The 16,190-nt window shown below is 43.8% G+C and overlaps 1 protein-coding gene and 1 long non-coding RNA gene across 2 annotated transcripts in view; one reads left to right on the top strand and one right to left on the bottom strand.

Annotated features, from left to right (window-relative positions):
• Window positions 1–1,286, bottom strand: part of LOC311595487 — a 42,891-nt gene extending 41,605 nt beyond the window's left edge. Inside the window, exon 1 of the long non-coding RNA XR_014778464.1 lies at window positions 1,172–1,286. This is a non-coding gene — a long non-coding RNA (uncharacterized lncRNA). The remainder of the gene's footprint in view (window positions 1–1,171) is intronic.
• CHSY3 (chondroitin sulfate synthase 3) overlaps window positions 314–16,190 on the top strand; it is a 241,743-nt gene continuing 225,866 nt past the window's right edge. Inside the window, exons 1-2 of the mRNA XM_084778232.1 lie at window positions 314–1,430; window positions 4,223–4,506. Of these exons, the coding sequence (XP_084634358.1) occupies window positions 623–1,430; window positions 4,223–4,506 (1,092 nt within the window). The 5' untranslated portion in view covers window positions 314–622. The remainder of the gene's footprint in view (window positions 1,431–4,222; window positions 4,507–16,190) is intronic.

Here is a 16,190-nt window from a genome sequence, read left to right as displayed (position 1 = left end):
GCCAGTGGAGGGGAGATGGGGGACCGCGGCGCTGGAAGCCGGAGATGGCCGCACAAGCGTCGTTTCCTTCCGGAGAGGAGGCTGGCCGACCTAGGCGCAGGCTGGGGGGGGGGGGGGGGGAAGGGGGCGTCCAAGGGCGGGTGACAGGGAAATATCGCGGCCCGCGCTTCCCCACGCCTGGCAGCCGGGGCGCGGGTGGCTCCTCCTTCGGGCCCGTCCCGAGTCCGGCTGTCGGCGGGAGGGAGGCGGGGAGCGAGGGCGGAGGCTTCAGGAGGAGGCGGGACCAGGCGCGCCTGTGACAGGGTGGCAGCCGAGAAGCGGACGCGTTGCCGCCGCCGCTCCTCCTCCTGCAGCTCCTCTCGCGGCCGCCGCCGCCGCCTCCTCAGCTGCCGAAGTTTCACTCCCGACCCTCGGCGGGAGCCCCAGAACGAAGCAGAGCTGCCGCCTTGCCGAGAGCTGCAGCGCAGCTCAGCGTGCGGATAGCTAGACCGCGTAGGCGCCTAGGCAGCTTTCCACGGCCTGGGTTGGGGGCGAGGAGACCCAGCCCGGGCGGCAGCCAGCCTTGGGGACCCGCGACAGCGCCCACACCGCCCACTCTGCGTCCGTGCCCCGAGCTGCCGCGATGGCCGTGCGCTCCCGCCGCGCCTTGGTGAGCGTGGCGCTGGGGCTGGTCCTGGGCTTCACCACCGCGTCCTGGCTCATCGCCCCCCGGGTGGCCGAGCTGAGCGAGAGGAGACGCGGTTCCAGTCTCTGCTCCTACTACGGCCGCTTGGCTACCGGGCCCCGCGCGGGCGCACAGCAGTCGCTTCCCCAGCCTCAGTCCCGGCCGCGGTTAGAGCTGTCGCCGCCCCCCGCCAGCCACGAGCTCCCCCGGCCGCAGCGGCCAGAGGCGGCGCCCGGAGGTCCCGGTTCTTGGAGCAGCCCCTGGCAGCAGCCAGCTCCGATGCCGCAGAGGAGGCGAGGACACAAGCCCGAAGGTGCGACGGCGCTTCCCGTCGCTCCAGCAGCTGCCAAAGGGGAACCCCAGGAGGAGGACGGGGGCGCGGCTGGCCCTCGGAAGGGTGGCCAGCCCGGGAGCAGCCACAACGGTAGCGGGGACGGGGGTGCCGCTACCCCGACCTTTGGACCCGGGGACTTCCTGTACGTAGGTGTAATGACCGCGCAAAAGTACCTGGGCAGTCGCGCGCTGGCCGCGCATCGGACCTGGGCGCGCTCCATCCCTGGCCGCGTGGAGTTCTTTTCCAGTGAGCAGCCTCCTAGTGTGGCGCTTGGCCAGCCCCCTCCACCTTTGCCTGTCATCGCACTGCCGGGAGTCGACGATTCCTACCCTCCCCAGAAAAAGTCTTTCATGATGATCAAGTACATGCACGACCACTACCTGGACAAGTATGAGTGGTTCATGCGCGCTGACGACGACGTCTACATCAAAGGTGACCTCCCAGTGTTGGCTGTCCCCCTGCCCACCTCCGGATCCCTTTCTCTGCAGTCCCTAGCCCCTCTAATAGCTTCTTGCCAGCACCTGCTCTGGGCTTCTGCAGCCCCCAGCCCCCTATCCCCACCCCTCGCATCCACCCACCTTTCTTGCCTGCTCCTCCTCTTCTGCAGTCTGGACCTTCCTCATACCTGCTCAGCTTTATTCACTTTCCTCCCTTTTACAGTTGTTCCTTCCACCTGGCTCAGGTCTCTACTCTAAATGTGAAGAAAAGGACCTTAGAGCTAACCCAAAAGCCATTACCGCCCCTCCCCCAAGCCCCCCTCTAGGTGATACTTTCCTAAATCTGTCCAGAGGGGCGTGTCCTGCCTAGAGGAAAGCAAGATGCAGGATGCTGGCTGGAGCAGGGCTGGAAATTTTGTGTTGTTGCTGTACTTGCCTGCTCCTTTGTTTCAGCTTGATCTAGAACAGTTTTAAAACAGCTGAGACTGAGGATTGCCATCTTCTACTGTCCCGGACTCGAGTTTGAACATTCTGTGGCTTTTAGAAACTTGCTCCATATTGAGACCTTGGATACACCCACCAGCCCAGTGCTCTGTTCCTTCCAGCCAGAGCCAAGCTGTTCCCCATTTTCTGACACACTTTAATAAAACCCAGTGGCGATGGGCGGGACTCCCCAAAGGTCAGGTGGAGAAGAGGGATTGAAAGTGCTTTGGATTTAGGCAGACCCAGCTAGCTGCAAGCTGACATACACTGTAACAGTAGATCCTTTCCAGTTCCTCTTCATGGCTGCAGCATTTGACAGTCCAGAACTCCAGAACCACCATACAGCCAAAACATCAGGAAACTTTGTCAGAGTTAAAGAAAGAGGCAGGTCCCACCCCCTACCTCCCACCCCCACCCCGCTGCTCCCCGCAGGTCCTCCCTCCCTTCCCCACCTCTCTGCTCAGGCCCAGGCCCCATTTCCAAAGCTCTGACCAGAGAATGTCTAAGCTCAATGACTCGAAGTTCCATAGAACCCAGTACTCAATCTTTTTGGTTTAGACAGTGGGAAAGATTGCAAAGAAAGAACTGGGCTTGTCCTGGAGGAGAAATCTCTGCTTTCCGTGATCCCTAACCTCTTGGTCAAAGCAGTGCAGCCCTTCCTCAGCATGTGCAGGCTACTTGTAGACCTATGACTTGGTCATGATCAAGGTTAACCCCCTTCACGTAATGCAAGGACAAACAAATCTGAGAGTCTTCTTTGAGACATGGAGTTGATGTCCTGTTAACCGAGTTGTTCTGAGTTCGAGTGGGAAGGAACAGATCACTGTGCTGTTGGAAAGGAGGGATTTTGATGGTTAAGTGCAAACAAGTCTACTCCGATTGCTTTCCTCCAATGTGGTATTTATGGTTGAGTCAAAGAAAAATACTGCTTTCAAAAATGTTGCCACTTCGGTACATTTTGCTTTCTGTTCCTTGCCTTGTTCTTCTTTGGCTTTAGGATAGTTATCTTCTATTTCTCATCAAAGACCGCAAAGATTTCCTGGCAGAGGGGTCATTCTTTGCAGTGTACACTGATAGCACCTACTTCTGTCGTTTGTTTTAATGCTTGGGAGTATCACCCCTCAAATCATTGACATGTCATATTTAATTTCTATTAAAGATAAAATGCATTTTATATGAAGAACTCAGTTATAGTTTTAAAAAAATCTTTGTTGAGAGCTAAAGAGTGAGTCATGGGACTGAAACAGTGGCCAAAGATTCCCTGTTCATCAAAAATGAGAAGACTAAGGCTAAGAATGTGAAAACAGTGACTTACTCTGTAGACTTACTATATAGACTATTAAATACTTTGAACTCTGACAGCTAAAGACTTTTATTTTAAATTCTTTCTTTTGATAAACTTACTGCCCATAAGTCAATTTATTGCAGTATTTTGATTGTAATGTTTATGGATATTTCCTCTGAAATAATGCCTTCCCAAGTTCAGTTTCCAGATGAAGTTTCATTTAAATCACCCCCTAAATAATGTAGGTTGTATACGTCTGAAGTTTAATTAATGAGAAACACCTAATCTAGTCAATTATTATACAAAAACTAATTAGATATTCTAGCTATGGAGGGTAGATAAGTTGGTAAAATACTTGTCTTGCAGGCATCAGGACCAGAGTTGCAACCCCCGGAAACCATGTAAAAAGAAAAAGCATGGCAGATGTGGTAGAGTACACTTTGGAGCTCTCTGACCTGCCAGTGTAGTCTGTCTACTTGGTCAGCTCCAGGCAAATTGGAAAGATACTCTCCAGAAACGCATGTAGGCCAGTTAGAAAGACAAGACACTGTCCCCAGAATCAAGGTGCTGGACCTAGAGGAGGCACACCTAAGGTGGAGCTCTGCCTCCATGTGCCCCCATGTGATGTGGCACTCCCACACATAAGAATATAGGCACAAATATAAATAGAAAAAAATGATTATTGGCTATCATCAGATTGCCAAAACAACACCAAATGTCAGCATCTGGTATTATGTTATTCCTGGGAGTTTTTGTTATACCATCTTTATTCCTTTTGTCTTTATCTCACCTCTGCTGCAAATTTGACGACTGTTGGATTGGCTAAAGTTGTGTTAAGATTTAAGAAATGACCGTATGTCTGTGTTTCTATAAAATGATAGAAAGGAGAATTGTTTCCTCACAACAGTGTAAGGTGTATGAGGAAGTTAAAGGAACGGTGGAAGTTCTTTCACCCCACTGAACGTGGTAATTGCCTATGAAGTGAGGACAGGGGGTGACTCTTGGCTTTTTCTTTGTAGGTGATAAGTTAGAAGAATTCCTTAGGTCCTTAAATAGCAGCAAGCCTCTCTACCTGGGACAGACTGGCCTGGGGAATACTGAAGAACTGGGAAAGCTGGGCCTGGAGCCTGGGGAGAACTTCTGCATGGGCGGACCTGGCATGATCTTCAGCCGCGAAGTTCTCAGGAGGATGGTGCCTCACATTGGCGAATGCCTCCGGGAAATGTACACCACTCACGAGGATGTGGAAGTAGGGAGGTGTGTCCGCCGCTTTGGTGGGACTCAGTGTGTCTGGTCATATGAGGTAAGTCTTGAGATGTGACAAGATATTCATGTATTACAGTTGCATGCCACTTCACATCCCGGATAAGAATCTTATCTATTTTTTTTTTTTTTTACTTATCTTTATTTGCTTAAAATCACAGTAGCTGACTTTATGGATTTGGAAATGACTGTAGGATTCCTCTTTCTTATTAGACTTGAAGCCTTTCAGAGGTTTTCTTGTGAGCACAAAGCTTAACTTTAAGCAGATTTTTTTTGTTATATCTCTGCCAGCTACAATTCCCCCACTTGTCTTTATTTGCTGTGTGTGTGTGTGTGTGTGTGTGTGTGTGTGTGTGTATGCCTATTCGTTTGCTGTCTCTAACAAGAGGGCTAACTGTGGCCCCTTCTACTATAATTTTTGTTATTTGTTGACTTGTTCTTCTTTATTTACATGATAACAGCCCTTTGCTTTCACATGGCTAAAATGTGGGTTCTTTGAGAACATTCAAGTGGGAACTGAGCACTTAGGGGGAAGGTCAATAACATGTTACTCATGGTAGGTTCATTTCCAACGCTTGAACAACTTTATTTGATAGTGTGAGAGTGATTTGGGGGAAATGCCAGAGCATGTCACACAACTGTATATTTTACTTGTTCTCTAGACTTTATTTATGTCTGTTTTTGTGAAAGTTTATCAAAAGCCATAGTTATTTAAACATTTAGTGGTATGGACTGTTAAGACATTGTGGCCATTAGTTTTGTGGATTTTTCCCCTTTAGAATTTGGTTTTGAAATCAAATGAAATGTCCTTTAAAATAGATTCCCTGAAAGATTATCTTAGTAGCAATTGATTTCATATTTAAATAATACATTGCAATTTTAATGCAGTTTGATCTGCAGGTATTTGGAGTTTAACTTTATTTTACCTACGCAGTGGACATAAACTACATTTTAACTTCTTTGTTTATCTTCAGAGTTTCAGAAATTTAGCATGGAAGATACATTTATTGAAAACATATTTCATGTGAAATGGCTGTATCTCAAAGTTACATGGTTCCTTTTAATATTTTTTTCTTTCAGGGGTATAATATATCTCATTTATTAAAAAAATCTTGTGATACAATTCACTGAGGTTTTTTGAACAGTTATAACACACAGAGAAACTTACTGCTAATTATGTGTTTGAAACTAGTATGAGGCAAATTAAGATGATTATACAAGTGATTCCATTTAACAATAAGATAGCAACTTTTATTTTATAACACTGACCTATAGCTTTGGTAACCCACTCCAGTAATTCAAACGCAGGCAAGCCTGAAGAGGGAGGGCTATGAGTTTGAGGTTAACCTGAGCTTGTTAGTGAGACTTGGTCTTAAAAACAAAACAAAACAACAGTGTTAAGAAGATTGACAACAAAACATTATAGTTTTTTCACTAAAGGTTACTTCACTGAACTAAATAAGAAAAGAATTCTCTCTACTATAAAATGATCTCTGAAACAACAAATAATGTATGAAGTACATTCAGTTAATTTCATGTGAAGATATGCTACTGACTTTTGAATGGATGAGTAAAAAAAAAAAAAAGAGAGAGAGAGAGAGAAATATGGGATTTTTGATATTTTATTGCCTTAAATAGAAAGTGTTATCAAACACTGTCATTTATTATCTTCCACAGTTTCATTGATTCTGGTGTGAACATACAGTCTTTACTTTATGCTGTACATGTTCATGTTTCATGGCAAGAAAATATGGTCAAGTGATGTGTAAGCTCCCTTATAGGCTGTGATATCATCCCCAGGATCCTTTGCAGTGTGTTTGAATTTGGAAGGACACTTCTCCATCAGTGACTTCAGAATCTGCACAAAACAGATCATTTTAACATTTGCTTCTAGCATTGGGAAAAAAATCAGAGTAGTACATTTAATACCAAGCAGTCTCAAGGTCTTCGGACAGTTCTGCCTGTGGCAGTTTGTCAACACGTGCCGGTTATCATGGTCTCGATGCTGTACATCCTGCCTGCTGGTGTTAAACCAGGAGCTGTACAACATGGATTCGTAAACTTTACTTAACAGTCATTGGCAATGTTGATCCTATCCAAAGAGTGAAACCAAAACTTAAAGCCTTTAATTACATATTCTATGCTTTAATGATTTTTTTTTTTACAAAGAATTGGAAACCTATGTTGTTTTATTTTAGAAATATAAAAAATAAAAAAATAGAAATAAAAAAATCCAATGATAGTAAGCTGACTGTGAAACTCAGAATGTTTCTAAATTATATTATAATGTGACCAAATTAAAGGAGACTGTGTGGACTATATTATTTCAATATGCACTAATTGAAGAATCCTACACAGGTTAGATAATATATACTTAAAGAAAAATGATTCAACCAATTCCTAGATTCATTTCTTGGAGCTTTCTGTTTTCTGAGTTAGTGTAATCCCATACTGTGGCCAGTTCCACAGACTCCCAGTGGCCTCCCCCCACTCCCTCCCCCCACTCCCTCCCCCCATTCCCTCCCCCCACTCCCTCCCCCATTCCCTCCCCCCACTCCCTCCCCCATTCCCTCCCCGCACTCCCTCCCCCCACTCCCTCCCCCCACTCCCTCCCCCCACTCCCTCCCCCACTCCCTCCCCCCACTCCCTCCCCCCACTCCCTCCCCCACTCCCTCCCCCCACTCCCTCCCCCCATTCCCTCCCCCCATTCCCTCCCCCCACTCCCTCCCCCATTCCCTCCCCCCACTCCCTCCCCCATTCCCTCCCCGCACTCCCTCCCCCCACTCCCTCCCCCCAACTCCCTCCCCCCACTCCCTCCCCCATTCCCTCCCCCCACTCCCTCCCCCCACTCCCTCCCCACACTCCCTCCCCACACTCCCTCCCCCATTCCCTCCCCCCCACTCCCTCCCCCCACTCCCTCCCCCCACTCCGTCCCTCTTTCCTTCTCTCCCTTCATCCCTGCGAAAGCAAAGCAAAACAAAACAACAGTAAGAATCCTTAGGAAAATGAAAACCTACATTTTCACAGAAATGTCCATGTAAATGTTGCAGCAATTTATTGGTAATTGCTCCAAACTGCAAGCATTCCAAGTGGTCTTCAGCAGGTCAATCTGCTTAGTTTTCAGGGACTCATCTCTTAAGGCAGCTGGAACCTTCTCTTTCTGTATCTTGGGATATAGAGACACTAATGTGTAACTTCAGTGCCTAGCAACCAGACCCTGGCAGCCTGTTTGGTAGCTGGCTTCCTCTCCCCATTTACTCCTCCACCGCCTTGTCTTTAATGGTACACTATGTACATGATGCCATTGGAGAGTGTAGATGGATACTTTCCTGCTTGGGACTGGGAACTTTAAGGCAAATTATTAACTCTGTCTCTGAGGTCCAGAAAAAGTTCCAGTCTTTTAGAATGTAAGAGATGCCTCCATAATATTATTGCATTGCTACACTTTCTAAAGGAATTAAGCATTTTCAGAAATTCCTATTGAAACTGCATATCATATGTACTTATATTTCATTGCAAATTAGCTTATTTATATACTCATGTTTAGTTTATTAGCAATACTGAATTTTTACTTTAGTCCTATCACTTATATTTAGACATTAAAATGGTTTTAACTTCATTAATTGCTCTCACCCTGTGAGTTCTATATTTGGCTATCAGAGATCAATTGAAGACAGTTGGTTTTTCTCATTTTGATTTTTGTAGTAAGATAAAGCCAATGGGAAGATATATAACTCAAGTAGATGTTATTTCCACAGCCAGTTCTGCATTGGTTAAAAATGTTTTTATGTGGTATTACAGAACCATTTCCCGTGATGAAACAGGATTCTATTTGACTCTTTTCATGGTTAACTTTATGCAAGAAGTCTGATGTTTATTTTTGGCCCAGTAATGACTATAAAAACCATAGTGAATTATATTATCTTATAAAAGGATATGCTTCACGAGATGTTCCTGGGCTTTTAAGTAACACGAGAGACCTGGGGCCTTAGGCTCTATTAGAGCCTTCATAGTATGCTTTAAGTTTTAAGTACCTCTGCCACTCCCAACAGGCTGTTGCACTATTTCTAAACTACATCTTAGCTTCTTCCTGGTCTTTATGAATTATTATTTCCTCCTCCTCCTCTTTTCTTTGCCTTCATTTTTGTCTTTCTTTTTCCCTCTCTTTTTTCTCTGGTATATGAATAGTGTATGCCGGTGCCCTCACTTGTGCGTCTCCACGAGGAGGCCACTGGTTGGTGCTGGGTGCCCCTCACTTGTGCGTCTCCATGTGGAGACCATGTGGAGGTTGATGTTGGGTGTCTCCCTTAAATGTTTGCCACCATATTTTCCTGAGGCAGGATATTACACTGAACCAGAAGCTCACAATTTGGGCCACTCTTTCCTGGAGTTCTGAGCACTGGGGTTATAGCACATGCTGCCACATGAGGCTTTCATTTTGGGTCTGGGGATCTGAACTCAGCTGCTCATGATTGCACAGCAGTCATGGCTATGGAGCCATCTCCTCAGGCCTAAGGACAGGTGACTTCCTTTCTAATGAGGGATTAGCTCTACCATCAGCATGCTTGATATCTCTCAGAACTAATTAGTAGACGCAGTAAAGTGTAAGACAAGGATTTTTTTTTTATCTACAATTCAGTTTTTCAGAAGTTGTTGTTGTTTTAATGATTCAGTTACCATTTGGTTTCAGGACTTTGCTAATAGCAGCAAACTTCTCACACCTGCTCTTTGCTCCCCCATCCCATTTGTCAGACAAAATCCTTCTGAACTGATTTCGTGAGACTTGCTGTACAACATAAAATTACCTTTTGAAGTGATAAGGAAGCACAGGGCACTTTTCACTGCTTTGTGGGCTCCATTCATTTCCATTGCTTATCCATCCCCTTATCACCTGACCTGAGACAATTTACAAGTTCTAAGTAGGTACTTTCCAGCAGTTGAAGAAACTAAGTTTAAAAGATGCCTCCAGACAACTAGAAACAAATGGCATGATCACATGACACTGTTGTCAGTTTTAAATAACTTTCTTCCTTAATAAGCCACAAACATTCCAGTTTCTTGAAAAAAAAATCAAGTCAGCTTCATTATCTTGGTGTCCAAAACAGTATGTTCTTTAAGAAACATTAGTTCAGCTGTTTTTCTACTTAGTAGGTATCGAAAATACAAAGAAACCCATTGGACACCAATGTGTAGCTTCTTTGAGTTATGCCACCTTTCTTTTGTATAATGCTATGGCGCTTAATGACACATTGTGTTCAAGAAATTTGATTGATACAAGAAGAAAAAGTGCCAAGATGTGTGAGTCATTCTTTAATGTTGTCAGATTCTTAAGGCAGTCAAGGAAGGTGGGAATCCAGGAGCTGCAGAGCCTCTCAGGCCCAGTGTCAGTCATGACGCGTATTTAATGTTATTCTGTCTTGGAAATGTATTGGAGATTAACAGTTCTGTAACTGTGCTTCAAGTTTATGAATTAACTAAACAAACACAATTTATTTTTAAAGCCCTACAGGCACTGTCTTGGTCCTAATAGACAATGAAATTGATTTCTTAAGTGTTTTGAGCTTCTCAAATCTTTATTTCCTGATTATAACTTTGACAGCAGTGTTTTACATTCTTTGTTTTCAGGTTTTTTAAACTATCCTTTTTAGTTTCATTTGATTTTTATTGTAAAGTTATTTAATTTTAATTTTTAATTATTTATATATTTTATTAATTTGCTTAGATTACATGTCAATTGTCCCCTCACTTGTACCCTCCCATTCCTCCCCCCCTCCTCTTTCACCCTATTGCCCTCCCCTAGGTCTATGACAGAAAGGGATCTCCTCCCCCATGATATGGTCACAGACTATCAAGTCTCATCCTAGTAGCCTGCTTATGCTTCTCTGAGTGCCACCAGGCCTCCCCCACCAAGGGGAAGTGGTCAAATATGGGGCAACAGAGTTCATGTCAGAGTCAGTCCCTGCTCTCCATGCAACTGTGGAGAATGTCCTGTCCATTGGCTAGATCTGAATATGGGTTCAATGTTTACTGCATGTATTGTCCTTGGTTGGTGCAGTAGGTTGAACAGACCCACCTGAGTCCAGACCCACCCATCATGATGTTCTTCTTGTGGGTTTCTAGGACCCACTGGATCCTCCTATTTTTCCATTCTCTCATATTTTCCTAACCTAGAGTCCCAGTAGGAAGTCCTCCCATCTATCCCAATCTCCTGGTAATTGAAGACTTTCATGGGACACCTCTGTTGGGCTACTGTCCAATTATAAGTGAGTATATACTATGTGAGTCTTCCTGGGTCTGAGTTAACTCACTCAGGATAAACATTTCTAGTTCCATCCATTTGCCCATAAATTTCAGGATTTCCTTGTTTTTAGTAGCTGAGTAGTATTCCATAGTGTAAATGTACCACAGTTGGTTTTTTTTTTTTAATCTATTCTTTGACTGAGGGACACTTAGGCTGTTTCCAGGTTCTGGCTATTACCAATAAGGCTGCTATGAGCATGGTTGAGCATGTGACCTTATTGCATGGTGGAACATCTTCTGGGTATATTCCAAGGAGTGGAATAGCTGGGTCTTGAGGTAGTCCTATTTCCAGTTTTCTGAGAAAGCACCAGATTGATTTCCAAAGTTGTTGTACAAGTTTGTACTCCCACCAGCAATGAAGGAGTGTTCCCCTTTCTCCACATCCTTGCTAGCATGTGCTGTCACTTGAGATTTTAATCTTGGCCATTTTGATGGGTATAAGATGGAATCTCAGAGTCGTTTTGATTTGCATTCCACTGATGGTGAAGGATGTTGAGCATTTCTTTAAGTGTTTCTCAGCCATTCGATGTTCCTCTGTTGAGAATTCTGTTTAATTCTGAGCCCCATTTCTTTTTTTTTTTAATTTTTTAAAATTAATTTATTCATATTACATCTTGATTGTTAGCCTTCCCCTGTTTCCTCCCATTCCTCCCTCCCTCCCACTTCCCCCCTTCTCCCCTCCCCTATGTCTGTGATTGAGGGAGACTTCTTCCCTCTATGTATGCTCTAAGATTATCGAGTCTCTTCTTGGTAACTTGCTATCCTTCTTCTGAGTGCCACCAGGCCTCCCCATCCAGGGGACATGGTCAGAAAAGGGGCACCAGAGTTCACGTGAGAATCAGATCTCACTCTCCACTCAACAGTGGAGAATATCCCTCAGTAAAAGAATGGACTAAGAAACTATGGTACATTTACACTATGGAGTATTACTCAGCTATTAAAAACGAGGAATTCCCGAAATTTGTGGACAAATGGATTGACCTAGAAATTATCATAATGAGTGAGTTCACCCAGAAGCAAAAAGAGACAAACGGTATATACTCACTTATATCAAAACACTAGTCCAAGGGATACGTCCCATGAAAAACCTTACTTACCAAGAAAGTGGGTCAGAGGAGAGGACATCCTATTGAGACTTTAGGCGAGAGTAGCATGGAAGAATGGGGAAATAATAGGACCCACAGGGTCCTGGAAACCTACAAGAAGAACTTTATGACAGGCAGATCTGGGTCCTGGGGTCCTCCTCAAACTAAGGCACCAGCCAAGGAGAAATAGGCAGTAAACTTCGAACCCCTACCAAGACCTAGCTGAGCCCCATTTCTTAACTGGGTTATTTGGTTTGGTGGCGTTCAATTTCTTGAGCTCTTTATATATTTTGGATATTAGACCTTTGTCAGTTGTAGGGTTGGTGAACATATTTTCCCAATCTGTAGGCTGTAGCTTTGTTCTATTGATAGTGTCTTCTGCCTTACAGAAGCTTCTCAGCCTCATGAAGTGCCATTTTTTAATTGTTGACCTTAGAGCGTGGGCTGTTAGAATTCTGTTCAGGAAGTTGTCTCCTGTGCCAATGAGTTCCAGGCTCTTCTCTACTTTTTCTTCTAACAGATTTAGTGTATCTGGTTTTATTTTGAGGTCTTTAATCCACTTGGACTTGAGTTTTGTGCATGGTGATAAACATGGATCTACTTGCATCTTTCTACATTTAGACATCCAGTTAGACCAGCACCATTTGTTGAAGATGCTATCCTTTTTCCAGTGAATATATTTGGCTTCCTTGTCAAAAACCAAGAGTCCAAATGTGTATGGATTTATTTCTGGGTCTTTGATTCAATTTCATTGGTTGGGGGGTGGGGAGGCTGGTGGCACTCAGAGAAAGGATAAGCAGGCAACCAGGATGAGATTTGATAGGCTGTGACCATACTGTGGGGAAGGAGATCCCATTCTGTCACAGACCTAGGGGATGGGAATAAGGTGAAAGAGAGAGGGAGGGAGAAACAGGAGGATACAAGTGATGGCAGAACAATTGCGATGTAATCTAAATAAATTAATAAAAAATATAAAAAACCTCTTATATCACTAAGAATTGGTTTAAATATACATCATAATTTGTTAAAATTCAAAGTAATCAAAGAAAAATAAACCAGGAAAACATGGTAACAACCTATAAAACTACACATTGGGCATAGTTTTCTGAACATTAAATAACAGTGCTCAATATTAAGACCCAGTAAAAAGAAGCAAGTGCGGGAAAGGATTGTGGAGATGCCAATGAGTGCATCCTCAGCTAACAGAAGGGAGCTTGTTCACTTGGGTGTTCCATGTAACTTCCCTCGTCAGAAGCTGGGGCTGGAAGGCAAAGGGGTGATCCTACATATGGAATTCTCTGAGGAGACAATAGTTGCTGGCAAGGGCACCATTGTTTGGTGTACTGCTTGATTTTATTGCAAAATGTAAAACATTCTTCAGGGACTCCACTGAGGCTACTACAAGTATCTGAAATACTTTATATTGGGCCAACAAACAGATGTTTGAGACATGTGTATTTTTCTTTGTTGTTGTTGTTGTTAAAAACTCAAATACAGGCATTTTGGTTTTGGTGGAGAAACTATCTGTGTGACTTAGCTAATCAAGGGAAGGTGGTGGACCTTCCACGACAGATGGAGCACCTGGCCACTCTAGGTCAGGGTAGCCATCCTACCTAATGAGCTCAGGTGAGGTTCAGTAGAATTTCATTCAGCTGGGCCTAGGATTAAATCACCATTGCATAAGTACGAGGTGATTATTAGAAATCTCTCTTCATAAATAATAATTTGACTTTGGGCTACCTTTTGAAAACACAAAATATAACAGATAAGTATTTAAATACATGCTATATTTAATGAGGTATGATCCTATAACACCAAGATGAATTCTTAATTAAATGAGGATATTTAATGTAGGTCTCCTGAAAATACTTTGCTAAAGCACATTTAAAAATGACCTGCTCATATAGCTAGCTTCTTCCACTTGTGTCAGTGGGCCCATGGATCCTCCTTTAAAGGCCGTGTGTCATAAACCATGGCATGGACCAGAAGGAGGACTCTGGTGTCTGACTCAACTCTTGCCTTCAAGTCTGACACAGAACTAGGCTCCCATCTCAGATATGTTTCTTACTATTATTTCATTCTGTACCAAGGAATCTCCAGTGGAGTCTAACCCTGGTAGGCTGTCTCATCATAAAGATAGTATCATTCTTACCCTGGTTTATGAGCTGTGGCATCTTTTAGTTCACAGAGGACATCAATGGACACACGTTAGTAACTTCGTTCTCTGTTAATGTCCCTTGTTTCCGTTGGTCACTACTACAGTTCCTTCTAGAGCAGAGCTGTCCTAAACCCTAGTGTGCCATTCCCTGGCTGTATGGCTGTGGACAACTTGTTGTGTGTATCTCTTGGTTCTTTCGCTTTCATTTCATCATCTACTGAGTGGTATTGCAATAATATTTACTTAAGCGCACTTCGGGGAAGACTAAATGGCTCAGTGTGTAGAGAAGCATTTCAGAGTAGTGGCTAGAACTGTTAGGCATTGCTATTGTTCGTGAAGAAGCAAACTGCCATAAAAATAGTGCCAACTTTACAGAGTCATTGTGGGGAATAAAAAAGGTCAATAAATCGAAAGCCTTCAGAAACCTGCTCGGCATACAATAAGCCAAGCTAATAGAAATGCGCTATTTCTAATATCCAGATGTCTCTGCTCATATGCTTTATCCCCCTACAGGAACAGGGTAATGCCAGTTGTAAAGAGTTTATTTGCAATGGGTCTTTCAAAGTTCTGCTTTGCTATAGTAGGAAAAGTCTCGATTCAGCTATTTGTTTATTTATAGATTTACATCTGTGTTCATCTGTGTGTTAGGGTGTACACATATACATTAGTGTAAATGCCTGAAGAGGCCAGAAGAGAGCATAAGCTCCCCTGGAGTTGGAGTTATAGGTGGTTTATATAAATTAGCTGGTATGGGTGGGTCTTTTGGAATAGCAGTGTGTAATCCTAACTGATGAGCCATCTCTCTAGCCAGTTTAGTGGTTTTTTAATTTGACTGCACAATGAGATTCTCTGAGTTGCTTTTTGAAAATAGTTGTGATATTGGAAACAACCACTGGTCCAGCATATCAGAATCTCTTACGAGTGGGTATTGTTTGACATTTCCTAGATGACTAACGCGGTCCTTGTGTGTTTCCTAAGTGACTAAGGTGAATGGAGTGTTGACATCACAGTGCCCATTAAAATATATGTGCAGCAGCATGTGTTCATGTTGGTTCTGGAGATGGAACCCCTATTCTTTTTGTTTTTGTTTTTTTGTTGTTGTTGTTTTCTCCCATTAAGATCGGGTTTCTCCATGTAACCTTGCCTGTCCTGGACTTGCTTGGTAGACCAGGCTGGCCTCGAACTCACGGAGATCCGCCTGCCTCTGCCTCCTGAGTGCTGGGACTACAGGTGTGTGCTACAGTGCCCTGCAGAACTCATATTCTTGTGCTTTCACAACTACTTTGCTCACTGAGGTACCCCACTTCCCTAGTGTATCAATTTTAAGTTAACTTCCGTATTTAAATATCCAGCCAACTTCCAGGTTTTTTTTCCCCCTTTCTTGGAATCATGGAGACTAACAAAAACTTCTGCACTGGTGTCTTTCATTTTCTTTGAAGCAGTGAGTTCCCAGATTTTAAGGCAACACTATAAAACTATCACTTATATCTGCATGCCTTCTTGTCTAATGACTGTGCTCAAATATTGCTTTAAAAAGCATCAAAGTAGATTTTCAGATGTTCTTAAGCCATTTTCACGTGTTCACTGCTTAAGGAATTACAGCTCTTCATAATGACCATATCTGAGTGATACAGAACAACAGAGTTCTAAAATGCTTGTGTGCTGACTCCCAGATTTTTGCTGCTGTAATATTGATTTGTTGTTGCATCGGATTGGTGCTTTCAAGCCAAGAGTGATTTGTATGACAAATTGAAGAAATGGTAACTTTATAGACTTAAAAATCTTTAAGTGTATATTTGATGCCATCTGCTTGTCACCAACAGACATTTCTTTGCCTGTCACTGGACTGACTTCTCAGGTGGTGGAAAGCATATGATACATAAAGGAAAGAAATGCTCCCGAGACCTGGAAATTGCAGCACACCCCCTCAAACCTTTAGTACTGCACAGGACAGTTGGCAGCTAGGGGAGAGCAGGGAAGGCTGCATAACATCAAACGGTGTGATTGGGTTCAGCATGTCCTGAGGGAGGGAGGCTCACAAACTGTAGCAGAATCCAGTTGTAAAGGATGCAGACGTCATGTTCAATGGTTCAGATGTGTCTGCAGATGTGCGAGCGAGTCTTAGAATATCCTGTAATACTGTGGAGTAGAGGAGAGCATGAGGTTGTTAAAAATCCTTCT

The sequence above is a fragment of the Acomys minous genome (assembly GCF_964271855.1).
Source record: "Acomys minous genome assembly, chromosome: 4".
NCBI classification, from domain to species: domain Eukaryota; kingdom Metazoa; phylum Chordata; class Mammalia; order Rodentia; family Muridae; genus Acomys; species Acomys minous.
The sequence above is the reverse complement of the archived record's forward strand: the minus strand, read 5'-3'. Positions and strand labels throughout refer to the sequence as shown.